Here is a 15,188-nt window from a genome sequence, read left to right on the forward strand (position 1 = left end):
GTTTGGATTTTTACTCATTTAGAATGTGGCAAATTGTTTTATGTCTCTTAGTTCAGATGGTTATTTATATAAACTAATTTTATAATGCTGTAAATATTCTTCAGTTCAGTGTTTATAATTTTCTGATGTATCAGACATACAGACAGTATATCAAAATATATATATAATATAAAGAATGATACGAATATGAACACTGGTGTGTCTGTCATAGTGGTGAACAAACAGTATTTACTTAAAAGAATTTTGCATTTCTGCCCCAGAAGTAAGTAATATCCTGATTTTTAAAAAAATTTTTTTAAAGATTTTATTTATTTGAGCAAGAAAGCGAGTGGGCACACAAGATAGCGCACAAGCAGGGGGAGAGGCAAAGGGAGAGGGAGAAGCAGACTGCCTGATGCAGGGCTCGATCCCAGGGTCATGACCCGAGCCGAAGGCAGATGCTTAACGACTGAGCCACCCAGGCGCCTGTAATATCCAGATTTTAGTGTGATCATTCCTTTACTTTTCTTTAGAACTAAACATATATGTATATATTAAACATAAATATATATTTCTAAAGAGCATATTGTTTAGTTTTTTTTAAACTGAGTAGCAAGCATAAGCCTTGCTGTGTGAGAAAAGGCAATATTTCCACTCAGATGAAGGCTGCCTGAGAATGTTACCTGAATAGAGTCTGTAGGCCATATTCTTATTTCATATTCAGCTTCTCTGAGAGTTTGCAAAAGCATCTCTAAGGGAATTCAGTGGGGCAAGGTCATAAGGGAGTTCTGGGAAATATCGGGGCTCACCATGATCAGAAAATCTGATGTAGTTGTAGTGGATGATGAACAGGAATATGAGAGTAGTAAGCTGCTCTGTATTTTCTGATTCTAGGCTTACCAAATATACCTCTAGCTTTCAGGTGCAGGTCAAAGAAAAACGTTTCTGCTGGGTAAAGTGATGCAGTTAGCTGATCGGAGTAACACCTGGCAGACATGGAGGGGAAAGCTAGAAAAGTTCATCAACATGTTGTTAAAACAAGCTAAACCTATTTAAACTCCTTCAGACTGTATGGGGGCAGCAGGCATCTTAGTGATAGTAGTCTTCATATTACCTTCTTTGGAAACAACACTGCTAGTATGGACTGGTGTCCTTCTGCATCTGGTATACAGATATCTTCCTGGGGATAGATCCCATTCTAGGGATCACTTTTCAGAGTACTCCTTGGGATTCCTTTGTTTTGGCATCTCATGTCTTTTTTACCCTCCTTGAGCATACTCTCATTGTGGTGGAACATATTCTCTAGTAACTTTTTAAGAACAAGTGAGTGAGAAGGCAGGTTAAGTTTTTAGAGACTGTGTATGTCTGAGAAAAGGTACTCTGTGCATGGTTTAGCTGGGTTGAATGTTTTTCCCTCAGTGTTTTATTGGTATTGTTCAGTTGTCTTTTTTTCTTCTAATGTTGTTTCTGTGAAGTCCAGAGCTCTTCCAATTACTTATTCTTTCTTTGTGACTTGTTTTAATACATGGGTTTTTTGTTTGTTTGTTTTGTTGTTTTTTTGCTTATCCCTGTATTTGGAATCTTGAATCTTTGTTTTTAATGTCCTAAAATTTCAGTGATTATGCCTTATGTGGATATATTTTTATCCACTGTCTTGTGTTCTTGGTAGGCTCTTTTCATTCTAGAAACGTGTGCCTTTCTGTTCAAGGTTCTTTTCTTGAGTTATTTTGTTGATTATTTCCTCCTCTGCATTTTACTGTTCTCTTTTGTGTGTTTTTTTTTTTTTTAAGATTTTATTTATTTATTTGACAGAGACATAGGGAACACAAGCAGGGGGAGCGGGAATGGGAGAAGCAGGCTTCCCGCCAAGCAGGGAGCCCAATGTGGGGCTCAATCCCAGGACCCTGGGTCCACGACTAGAGCTGAAGGGAGACGCTTAACGACTGAGCCACCCAGGCGCCTCTTTTGTTTGTTTTTGTGTGTGTGTGTGTGTGTTTTTCTTGACTAGTCATTATATCAATATTGTACTTTCTATAGCATATTCTAATATTCTAATATGTTTATCTTTTGGGGGGTGGGGCTATTATTCCTTTATGTTTTTCTTTGATTATTTTTTTAAAAGATATATTTATTTGAGAGAGAGTGTGTGCAAGCACACGATCAAGAGGAGGGGCAGAGGGAGAGGGAGACAAGTAGCCTCCCTGTTGAGTGGGGAGTCTGATGCGGGGCTCAGTCCCAGGACCCTGAGATCATGACCTGAGCTGAAGTCAAGAGTCGGACACTTAACTGACTGAGCCACCCAGGTGCCCCTTTTCTCTGATTTCTTAGAAATTTTCTCAGCTTTATCTTCTGATCCTTTTATTGACTATTAATTTACTGCTATAATGCTTAGTGACAGCTGTAATGCCTTTGTCAAGAGCTCTTTATTTTCTACATGGTCTCCTACCATTCTGTTCTTTTAAGATGGGTACAACGTCTTATCTTTCTGTCTTTGCTCTTTCCAAAGAATATTGTAAGTGTTTGTTCTTCTTTTGCATGGTTACTTACTTCCAGTTTGCTTTTTCCTGCTTGGTTGTTTTGATCTCTTCCTGATGAAGGACTTTTTCCTTGGCTGTCTTCTCCAAATTAGGAATCTTGAGCACATTGTTGGGACAGGTCAACTTTGAGTTTCACTGTAGGGTAATCTGGGTGGGCCGTTTTTTGGAGAGGACTACTGTCAGATCTTTAGGTCTTTCTTAGACTAGTTGCATTCTAAAGAGAGGAGTCTTCTAGTCTTGACTGGAGGGTAAGAGAATGGCTTCCAGTGCTCTAGGATCCAGTTGAGGAATGGTAAAGGGAGGAGGGAAAATTCTTAGCATTTTTTTTTTTTAAGTAGACTCCACACCCAGCATGGAGCCCAACACAGGGCATGAACTCATGACCCTGAGGTCAAGACCTGAGCTAAGATCAAGAGTTGGACACTTAACCGACTGAGCCACCGAGGTGCGCCTTAGCATTTTTAGTTCACTGATCCCACTGAGTTCAGCATCACACCTGTACCTCTGCCTTCAGTAGTTCTTAGCATTGCCTAGGCCAGGAACCCTGTCTTACCATCTTCAGAGAATAAACCTCCAGAAGAGTAGTCACCTAGCAAACTGCAGTGGGGGTGAGGACCTAGGAATGTAAATACTTTTCTTTTTCTTTTGAAGATTTTATTTATTTGAGAGAGAGAGAAAGAGCACAAGCCATGGGGAGGGGTAGAGGCAGAGAGAGAAGCAGGCTCCCCACTGAGCAAGGAGCCCGATGTGGGACTCGATCCCAGGACCCTGAGATCAGGACATGAGCCAAAGGCAGACCTGACTGAGCCAGCCAGGCGCCCTTAAATACTTTTCAAATAATGTTCACCTACTGCTCCTTATGTTAGGCTGCCTCCTCCAGTTTTCATTTTCATAGGTACATGGTATAGCCAGTTATTCCTGAGTCTCTGGCAGACTGGTTTCATTCTCAGCCCCATTCACTGCTGACTTGAGAAAAGGGTTGTCTTTCTTGGGTCTGTTGACTCTCATTCATCTGCTTTCTGGCTTTCACATTCTGTTGCTGTTCTATTTGTCCCCATTTTTGTTGCTATATTATTTCAGAAATAGTGTTAACATACCATATGTATAATATGTGTGTGTGTAATATATAATTATTAATATATTAATGTTACTATATATTATAATAAATATATATGCCTAAATAACACATATATACATATATACACATAAACAATATGATATTTTTATAAATGGGATCATTGACACTACAAACCCCGCCTTTTGAGGCAGGGCTTGGTATAGTCTAACTGATAAATCTTTCTATATCAGCACATTCATACTATGGAATAGCTGTATCATAATTTGTTTAATTAGCTCTTGATTGGGTGCCTTGGTGGCTCAGTCAGTTAAGCATTTGCCTTCAGCCAAGGTCATGATCCCAGGGTCCTGGGCTCAAGTCCCACATCAGGCTCCCTGCTCAGTGGGAAGTCTGCTTCTCCTTCTCCCTCTGCTCCTCCTCCCTGCTCATGCTTGCTCTCTCTCAAATAAATAAATAAAATCTTTAAAAAAATTAGTTCTTGATAAAAAAAGATATTTAGGTTACTTCGTTTATTTTTCCTATTGTGCATAATTCAACAGTGAGCATCACATTGGCATATTTGTAACATTTCAAATACTCTCTTCTTCATATTTTCCCTTTTCTGTGGTAAATTTTATTTGATTTTAGATTTGGCCATAGATTGAGTTCAAGACATTTCAGATTGTTTCCAGTTAAAAAATGATTGTTACTATGAATGCATATGTATATGTACATGTATATATAAAGAAAATAATGTGAGGGGCACCTGGGTCGTTCAGTCATTTAAGCGTCTGCCTTCGGCTCAGGTCATCCTGGGGTCCTGGGATGGAAACCCCCCTCACCCTGCCCCATCGGGCTCCCTCCTCGGCCGGGAGTCTGCTTTTCCCTCTGCCCCTCACCCTGCTCTCTCCCTCCCTCCCTCTCTTTCTCTCTCTCTCTCCCTTAAATAAATAAATAAAATTTAAAAAAAAATAATGCAAGACCACCTACAAGTCTAGAACACAGACAGCTAGGAGTCTATCCCCTTTGGCATGAGATGGGCTGGGGACGGAACAAGAGAGTGCGTGATGGTTAGAATTCTGTGGAGAAATTTTAAATGTCTCTAGAGAATAATCTTCCACATTTTAGTACTAGAGATCCCCTAAGTAAACTAGATCCCTGATGAATCACCAAATGGAAAGCTTATCCGCTAATAAACCCTACCACAACACAGTCAAGTTTTAGCAGGTCATCCTTCAGTGTGAATAATCAAGGAAAGCTCCAGCATAAAAGATTGAAACTAAAACAAACAGAAGAAATGACCCTTGAGGAGAGAGATAGTGAAGATAGCAAACATAAACTATTATCTCTGGTTATTATTAATCTCAGAGAACCTATAAGCATCTGTAAAACAAGAACACGATATACTGAAAAGGGAACAAAGAACAAGAAAAACTTGGAAATAAAAACTGAAATTAAAATTCAATAAAGCAGAGTTTGAAGTTGAGGAAAACTTCCAGAAAGTATAAGAAAGCAGTGATGGAAATGTTAGAAGATGAGTGATATCGAGTATCATTCTAGGAATAGTGAAATTAGAGGGGAAGAAATTAACAAGTAACCCACACATATCACTGTTGTTTGAGTATACTCGTATGTTTATTTCTTTGTTTTTTACAATGGGGAAAGAGACACTAGCATTACTTCTAGAATCGGTCAGCCTGAGGAATCAAGAAGCCATGGAAACAGCATGCCTGGTTATGTGTAACTATAAAAAGCAATTGGATTTTGAAGAACTGAACAAGAAAAAATCAGCTAGGGTTTTCTTATGAACTGTCTCACAGCTATATTATTGATTTGTAGCTCATTTCTTAGTGAGTGCTATATTATATATATAGTGCTTGTTCTTATGTTCTCTCCTTAGTGAGTGCTGTATATACAGTGGTATATTCTCCTCCCCCCACCCCCATATACAAATCAATCACTAGGGTCATCCTGGAATAATCCTTGGGTGGGTGGAGAAATTACCAAGTAACTAAAAGAAGAAAAAATCTTTTTTTTAAGATTTTATTTATTTGACAGAGACAGCGAGAGAGGGAACACAAGCAGGGGGAGTAGGAGAAGGAGAAGCAGGCTTCCCGCTGAGCAAGGAGCCTGACACAGGGCTTGATCCCAGGATCCTGGGATCATGACCTGAGCCAAAGGCAGACACTTAATGACTGAGCCACCCAGGAGCCCCTAAAAGAAGAAAAATCTTCAGAACTGACAGAAATGAATCTTTATGTTTTCTTTAAAGATTTTATTCATTTATTTAAGACAGTGTGTGTGTGAGAGCACCAGCAGGCATGGTGGGGGTGGTGGTGAGGAAGAGGGAGAAAGGGAGAAGCAAACTCCCTGATGAGCAGGGAGCCAGATGTGGGGCTCGATTCCTGGGATCATGACCTGCGCCTGAGCTGAAGACAGACGCTTAACCAACTGTGCCACCCAGACGCCCCAGGACATTGAATCTTTATATTGAAAGAACCTATCAAACACCTGAAAAATTAGTGAAGAAGGAGCCATGCCCCAGTGCATTATTATGAATTTTTAAAACACCAGGAATTAAAAACCACCACTAAGAATGAGAAGACAAATGAAAGTAGTGTTTTTAACACCAGCAAAAGTACCTTCAAAATTTTGAAGGGAAATAATTTTCAACTTGGAATTCTGTACCTGGTTAAACTATCCATAAAACAATGAAGTTTGAGGGTTAGGATGTATTTAGACCTATAGACAAAGAATATCTGCTATGTACCTTTTTCAGGAAAGTACTAGATGATGTGCTGCAACCCATGGGAATAAACCAAGAAGGAGGAAGATGGGCAGTTCACTTAACAGTGGGTCTCTGTCAAGAGAAAACAGTGAAGGGAATTCCTAGGATGATGGCTGTTAGAGCAGACCCAGAGAGCAACCACCTAGATGGAGTAGAAAGTAGGCCTTTAGGACAGAGAGATTTGGTGAATAAGGGAACTGGATGGAGTGCTTGACTTTATAGAACAGTTGAAATAAATGTGAAAAGGGGCACCTGGGTGGCTCAATTGGTTGAGTGTCTGCTTTTGGCTCAGGTCATGAACTCAGGGTCCTGGGATTGAGCCCTGCGTCGGGCTCCGTGCTTGGCAGGGAGCCCGCTTCTCCCTCTCCCTCAGTGCTTCTGCTCGTGCTCTTTCTCTCTCTCAAACAAATAAAATCTTTAAAAAAAAAAAGAAAGAAATGTGAAAGGCCTACAAAAGGAAGACATAACGTAGAAAAGAAGGACTTTTGGAAACTTGGAAAAATAAACAGCTCTATGAGAAAGGAAGTTTATCAAGTGTGCTATTTACTTCTGCAGCGAATCACATTTATGTACATTACAAATAGCATATTTAACTAACTAAAGAGAACTATATATAGAAAGTATGGCAGGAGATGGGAGTATTAATAAGAAAACATCCTCACTGCTTGTTGCAGACTAAACTTCCTAAGTGAACAAATCGTTACTGTTATCCTCTCTTAATAATATACTATCCAAAGAAATAGTGTTGAGACTTTGCAGGCTGAGGGAGAAAGAAAAAGAGCTGTTGGTTTTCTATTATGAGTCTACATTTGTAGTCATATACACACTGCTTTGATATCCGTTTAAAAAAATTCAGTTATACAGAAAAGTTTAAATGTTTTTAACTGTTTAATTGTGTCAATTATTTTTTACTTTTAAGAAACTTAGCTAAAGAACATACATAGTGGGCGCCTGGGTGGCTCAGTTGGTTAAGCGACTGCCTTCGGCTCAGGTCATGATCCTGGAGTCCCGGGATCGAGTCCCACATCGGGCTCCCTGCTCAGCGGGGGGTCTGCTTCCCCCTCTGCCCTCTCCCTCTCGTGCTCTCTGTCTCTCATTCTCTCTCTTGCTCTCAAATAAATAAATAAAATCTTTAAAAAAAAAAAAAAAGGACATACATAGTTTTGTAATTACGATTCTAAAATTCAGGAGTCAAATGACTTCGGTTTCGATTTCATCTCGACTTTTACTAGCTCTTTGGGATAGTTTAACCTCTCTAAATCCCAGTCTCCTAAACTATAAAATGGGGTTAATAATAACATGCCCCTCATAGGGTTATTGTGAAACTGAATCAGACAATCTATACAAAGCATATCAAAGCATCTGGCATGTAGCATTTTCTCAGTAAATGTTATATTAAAATCATAGCAAAGGCAATCATTATTTCTAAAGATTTATTTATTTTGAGAGAGTGCATGCAAGTGGTGGGGAGGGGTAAAGGGAGGGGGACAGAGAGAGTCTCCAGCAGACTCCCTGCTGAGTGCAGAGCCCGACAACACGGGGCTCCATCTCAGGACCCATGAAATCATGACCCGAACCGAAACCAAGAGTCGGACACTCAACTGACTGAGCCACCCAGGCCTCCTGGGAATTATTTTTTACACTTAATTGAATTCATTTACTAAAATGAATTTTTAAGAAATAAATTCTATAAGTATTTTTATATAAGGTATCAGTTACTTAAGTTAGTTGTGTCTTTCTTTAAACATCGTGGAAATTCATTGTTCACAAGTCTTTGAATAATCATTGCTACACTGAAAATGAAGCCTACAATTTCATAGGAATACAGACTTTAAAGTTAGAATCACCTGGACCTGGGACTGCGTCCTGACTGCACTGTTATATTCCACTCATAAATTTGAGAACTTTTTTTTTTTTATAATCAGCATTATTGAGGTATAATTTACAAACAATAAAATTCACAACTTTCATGCTTACAGTTTGATGTGTTTTGGCAAAAGTATACAGTAGTGTTAGTACAGCCACTGTCCCAGTATAAAACATTACCATCTTTGTGTATCTTCCCTCTCCAAAGCTCCATTTGCTCACCCGCAAAATGGGGATAAAACGTAGCAACCCAAGAGGGCTATAAACACAGGGGCTAATATATAAACTGCCTTGCACAGGGAAGACACTGCTAGTGTCGTTATCATGCTCATCAGTTTTTCATCTTATTTTCTAGCTTCTGAAAGTTCTGCTGAAGACAGTGAGCAGGAGGATGAGACCGGTGCTCAAGACATAGACAACAATGGCAAAGAAGACTCTAAGATTGATCATTTGACCCACACCAGAAATGATCTTCTTGCAAAAGAGGAACAGAACAGTTCGTCTTTGCTAGAAGAAAACAAAGTCCATGCAGATTTGGCAATATCCAAACCAGTGTCAAAATCTCCAGAAAGATTAAGAAAAGATATGGAAGGATTATCTGAAGATACTGATTATGAAGAAGAAGATGAAATCACAAAAAAGAGAAAGGATGTTAAGAAGGACACCACAGAGAAGTCTTCAAAGCCACAAGTAAAACGTGGTAAAAGAAGGTATTGCAATACAGAGGAGTGTTTAAAAACCGGATCACCTGGCAAAAAGGAAGATAAGCCCAAGAACAAAGAATCACTTTGCATAGAGAACAGTAGCAACAGCTCTTCAGATGAAGAGGAAGAAGAAAAATCAAAAACAAAGATGACACCAACTAAGAAATATAACGGTTTGGAGGAAAAGAGAAAATCTCTACGGACAACTGGTTTCTATTCAGGATTTTCAGAGGTGGCAGAAAAAAGGATAAAACTTTTAAATAACTCTGACGAAAGACTTCAGAACAGCAGAGCTAAAGATCGAAAAGACGTCTGGTCAAGCATTCAGGGACAATGGCCTAAAAAAACACTGAAGGAGCTTTTTTCTGACTCTGACACGGAGGCGGCAGCCTCCCCGCCCCATCCTGCCCCAGAAGAGGGGCCGGTGGAGGGGTCCCTGCAGACTGTGGCTGAGGAGGAGAGCTGCTCACCCAGTGCCGAGCTCGAAACACCGCCTCCAGCCAGTGCTGATAGTAAACCTGCTGAGGAAAAACCCGTGGAGGTCAGTGACAAAAAAGCAGAATTTCCGAGTAGTGGCAGCAATTCCGTGCTCAATACCCCTCCTACTACACCTGAATCGCCTTCCTCAGTCACTGTAACAGAAGCCGGTCGGCAGCAGTCCTCTGTGACGGTATCAGAACCGCTGGCTCCAAACCAAGAGGAGGTTCGAAGTATCAAGAGCGAAACGGATAGCACAATTGAGGTGGATAGTGTCGCGGGGGAGCTCCAAGACCTCCAGTCGGAAGGGAACAGCTCACCGGCCGGCTTTGACGCAAGTGTGAGCTCCAGCAGTAGTAATCAGCCAGAGCCGGAACAGCCTGACAAAGGTGAGGAGCAAGTACACGCTGCCCTTCTTACCTTTCCAAGGGCTTCACGGTGTCTCTCGTTAGAACGTGAGGTGTTTAAGTGAAGTACTTGTGTGAACATGGTAAAAATGGAAATTTGAAGGGTAATTTAAGCAATGCATAGTGAATGAATTGAAAAGCTTGATGAAGACTTAATGTCCTTTGCTTGAGCTGTCTGTTACATTTCATAGTGGATCAGAACACAGGCTAGAAATGCACCCAGGCCCAAACCCAACCTTTTTGAAAATTCATTATACACTGGTTGACTGTATGGCATGAGCAGCTTGAATATATTTCTGTAGCGTTGTTTTTGCGATTGTAATGTGCAGTTTCTCACAAACATTTTGATTTATTGACAGACCCCTCCACCCTTAACCAAATACTGTATGTAGGGGTTTGGAGCAACCAACTGTCCAGGCACTGCTTTCCTCAGACAACCGTGTCAAACTGATTTTCAAGCCTGACTAACTTGTGTGAGTTTGTAAAGGAATTTGATGCTTTCTTAGATGCATAGCTTCCAAATTGAAGGACCAATGTGTATGTTAATAACCTACAGTGATACTTTTTTGATTTTCCGTGCAGTTGTTTAAAGTGGAAATTCAAATTAGTACTTCCCAAAAGTATTAGTGCCTTTTGACTTTGCCATAGCTATACTTCTGTCATCATTTTTCTTATAAACCATTTCATTCAGATGTCCTCAAATGAATATAATATATGCTGACACTTGGCTTTGAAACATACTTTTCCATTATAAAGATAGGATATATGTTTTATATAACATACAGTTTTTATTATGCTAGCCTGATGTTTTTAGCTGAACTTAAGGAGATGTGATAGAGTTCAAATGAATTAATTCCAAGTTTTCTCATACAAATAGTTTCTCCTTTTTTTCTTTTTTCAGCTTTACTGAGATATAATTGATGTAATATTGTCACACAAATCTTGACTTAAAACCTTTCTTTTTAAAAAACAAATATTAAGTGAAAAATATAGTTGCAATTCAATTGGGATCTTCATTGTGTTTTCACATTCATACAGCTATAGTATGTGTGCCATGGAGAAAAGATGCAAGAGCTTGTCTTCTGATAGACTAAGTTAGCACTGCCCTTTAGAATCTTAATCTTGACCAGGTTAAAAAGTATTCAACTTGAGAAGTACTCCCAAATTTAGGATAACGGAGGCCATCTGCTTTATCAATAGTTTTTTAGAATTGATCTCTCTTTAGAAATAAATTCTTAAGCACTCATTTCATATGACCTCATTTTAAGAACTTTATTTCTTAAAATTCACATTATATCAAAAGTAAAAATGTAAATTTTACAATTTAGATTTAGGATTTCTCTCCAATTAGCTTACATTAAGCTTTTTATTTCTTGCAGCTGAGAGCTTCAGAATTAATACTCTTTTAGGGAGAAATCTGGCAATTTTTAAGACTCTGTGCTGCAATATAGTCCTTATCTTAATCACCTTCTTTATGTTTCATTTAAGTTGTTATTTTAAAATGGCATTAGGAAAAGTGATCAGTAAGGTGTAATTAAAAAACTATCTAGGAAGTTGCAAACAAAATAGTTAATAGCCTATTCCATTTTTGACCAAGGAAGCCATGTCTTCTGTGCTCAAGACTGATTTTACCATTGGTAACAGGACTAAGAAATATTTCTTAGTGGAAACATGACAATTTTTTTTATCATATTTATATCATGTCATTATAGTATCTGACATTGTATTGAATAGAGATGAGACTTTCTTAATGTCTGAAGAAGTCTGGTAGATGACACATATAATTTAGAAATACACAGAAACACAGCAGATGCTGAGGACCAAGTTAATAGTATAGAAAAATGTACTGAAACTACCGTTTGAAGTAGTGGTCAAGTCATGAAGCCTGGGCATCAAGGAAGGTCTTAGTGAAGATGTAGGACATAGGCTAGTCTTTGAAGAAAAGGGAGACATTTATGATGTTTCGGGATAATTTCCTACCAAGAAGATGAAAAGTTTCTTAGAATTACTATGCTGAATTTGTAAATGGTATATGCATTAACCAGTGCCTTGGCAGTGAAGTCATTGTTGGAATAAATAAATTGATAAAATAACTAAGTGTGAATTACTACTAAAATTTATCCCGTTAATATGATGATACCATTTTAAAATTATATTGATAACATTATATCAATATTTTTACCTGTAATTAAATCTTAATATTTATTTTGGTTTTATTGAATTTTAACAAATTTCAGTTTTTATTTTCAGCATTTACCTGTTTTTGAATTACTAGACTCATAAACTCCCAGTACTAAATTGAGAACTATTTTTAGTTTATATCTGATTTTTCTAAGAAGGATGTGCATACTTTGCTTTTTTAAAACTCTAACTTTTATTACGTGCAGTAATTCAGTGCATTAATGATAATTTATTCTAAAAATTACAGTAATTTCTACGATAATTTATAAATCTCATAAAGAACATGCATGGTTTCGGAATTGTTCTATGCTTCTAAAATGTGGAATTAATTTATACCTAGAAAAGTTTGATTTTATTTTGTGTTACTTAATAATTTCTTTCCCATCGTAGCCTGTACAGGTCAGAAAAGAGGGAAAGAATCTCAGGGAGGAGGAAGTTCATCAAAAAAGCAGAAGCGAAGCCATAAAGCAACAGTGGTAAACAACAAAAAAAAGGGAAAAGGCAGTAAGTGTGAAACCTCTCATTATTTAAATATAAAAATAATGGCGGATATTTTTTTTCCCCCCATTAAGAAAAGGGTATTCAGGATATGGGATAGTTAAATATTTTGATTTTGTCTCTGCCCTCAAAAAAGTCACACAGAAGTCTTCTGATCCTAGGTAAATTCTAGGATTAAGCAGTTTGGTGTTGATATTCAGCAGTGGTATTGATTGCTGATGAATGATCAGGTAATCCTTTTTAGATTAATAGCCAATATAATATAAGCTCAACATCTTTGTTAGTTTTATGTCCCACAGTTCTTTCCACTTGTCATTTATATGTACCATATATAATTGAAAATGCTTCAATTATATATTATTTTTATTACAATGAAATTGATTGCTTTGTAACTCTTCAAGGCAAAATCAGACTGGAAGAGAAGAATCAAGATAGCTTTAGAGCTGTAATTCCAACAGCTCCCGTCTATTACTTTTATCTTTGGTACCCCAAACTATGTGTCCCAAGAGCAGCTATATACAATACTAAAGATTTAACTTTAGTAATGGCTCTGTTTGTTGACCAACAGGAATTTATATACTGTATTTCTCCTGAGAGCTGCACATTTTATCTCTCTTTTGTAGACAAAGTAAGAAGCAGAAAATATGTAAAGAATTTTTTTTCAGGTGCCCCACACTGACCTCCTGCTGCTCTTCCAGGAGACTCCTGCCACCTCCACTGCCTGACCTTTGCTATCGGCCGGCTTGGCTGCACTTCAGTGCAGAAAAGGGTTATGCGGCCAGCTCCCCGAGGTTCTGCTGAGCCCATATGACTTCCAGGCGGTGAATATGGCGTCCCTCGGGGCCCCGGGCGGCTGTGCTCAGCAAGGCCATGAAAGCCAGGCTGAGGCAGACCACTGCATCAGAGTGGGGCCAAGCCTTGGGTGGCTTAGCTAGGAGTTGCCAGGGGTTCCAGAGCAGCAGTGGTGGGATTGGGAGGGGATTCGTTTAAGATGTGTGGAAAGGAGTTTCTCCATTCTCCAAACACCACAGTGGGAGGAGTTGCTCTGTACCTTTTCTATCTAAATACTTTTCAGGCTTTGAGAGCCTAACTGTGCTTTTTTGGGGGGTAGCTGTTGTTAAATAAAGAATAAATACATGCCAAATTGATCACCAATTACTTGGAATAACCGACAGGATATTGAAAGTGTTACTACACAGTGATACTTTTGTCTACAAGACTTTACCATTTAAATGACATTTCCTAAGAGGGCTCATCTTCAACAAGTCAGTTAATGTATTCCTACAATTTCGAGGTACAGCAGTTAAATTTGATTATATTCTATAACTGTTCTGTAGCAGTTATAGTTAATTGTATTCTCCCATTTTAATGATTGGGCTAAAGGCTTGGTAAATCAGATGAGGAAATCATTTTCTGAGAATAATTTAGTAAAGTGGAACCAACTCATGGAATCTCAGATAATACTTTGTATCCAGAAAGCGGTAATTCATGGAAATATCAACCCCATCACCTATTCACATGGTAAACTGGCAAGGTTAAGCCTTTTTATTGAAGGACTGAGGCTTTACTCAGCAGAGGCAGATGTACGTAGTTCTTACATAGATTTGTGAAATCTTCATGCCGAATATATTTACCAGAGTTGAACTGATGGTTTATTTTAGTCAACAAGCTACGATGTAGGAGTTACTTGAGGAGAAAATCATTGTACACATCGAAGTTTAGAGTTTGGGAACCCAAAGTATTTTTTATTGAATTTCATGATTATCTATCATTGTTTGCTTGTGGCCAGAGGAGTAGGGAAAGTGTTACGTGAACATGATCTGTATACAACCTAAAATATTAAATTTAAGTTCCTATAATGAGTCATTTAAAAAAATGCTGTATAATAGTAACAGAATAAAGAGCCATTCAAATATGTAATTATGATACATTTGACAGTCTACCAGGTATAATGGAAGATTAGTTTGAATGTTTTTTTTTTTTTTTAAATATTATTGGCAATTCAGGTAAGAATTTTTTGGTTTTGTTTTTGTTTCCCTTGACTGAGATGCTGCTGTATCTGTACATGATGACTTTCCAGGTCGTTAGGCAGGGTCTATAAAGCAAGGTATTTACTTTAGTAATGAATTCATGTGGTTAATTTTAAATTGTTTACTAAAATCGGTGACAAATTTTTTGTTACTTTTCTGTTTACTAATGCTTTTCTTTTTCTTTTTCTTTCAGCAAACAGTAGTGATAGTGAAGAACTTTCTGCTGGGGAAAGTGTAACTAAGACTCAGCCAGTCAAATCAGTTTCCACTGGAATGAAATCTCACAGTACCAAATCTCCTGCAAGGACACAGTCCCCAGGAAAATGTGGAAAGAATGGAGATAAGGATCCTGATCTCAAGGAACCCAGTAATCGATTACCGAAAGTTTACAAATGGAGTTTTCAGATGTGTAAGTGACATTTAGTAAACTGACAGTTAAGAGGAAGAAACTTCAGCCTGGTAACTCTTGAGGCTAATAACCCTGAAAAAGAGGCTGTAACCAAACTTGACACATCGTAACCAACTGCAGTGTAGAGAGCTTAGTTGGATCTTGATTTGAATGAACAAGTTCCTAAAAGAAAAATTTCAAGGCAATTCATGGCAAATCTTGTCTCAAATGTCTAACATCCTGTCATAAATATCTAGTTAATGTTGGTATTTGCCT

General features: G+C 38.3%; 1 protein-coding gene across 1 annotated transcript in view; it reads left to right on the forward strand.

The window, feature by feature from the left end:
- Positions 1–15,188, forward strand: part of ARID4B (AT-rich interaction domain 4B) — a 145,284-nt gene that overhangs the window by 123,219 nt on the left and 6,877 nt on the right. The window contains exons 20-22 of the mRNA XM_044916014.1: positions 8,583–9,797; positions 12,387–12,500; positions 14,718–14,933. Coding sequence (XP_044771949.1) covers positions 8,583–9,797; positions 12,387–12,500; positions 14,718–14,933 — 1,545 coding nt within the window. The remainder of the gene's footprint in view (positions 1–8,582; positions 9,798–12,386; positions 12,501–14,717; positions 14,934–15,188) is intronic.

This window comes from Neomonachus schauinslandi, chromosome 6 (assembly GCF_002201575.2).
Source record: "Neomonachus schauinslandi chromosome 6, ASM220157v2, whole genome shotgun sequence".
Taxonomy (NCBI): Eukaryota; Metazoa; Chordata; class Mammalia; order Carnivora; family Phocidae; genus Neomonachus; species Neomonachus schauinslandi.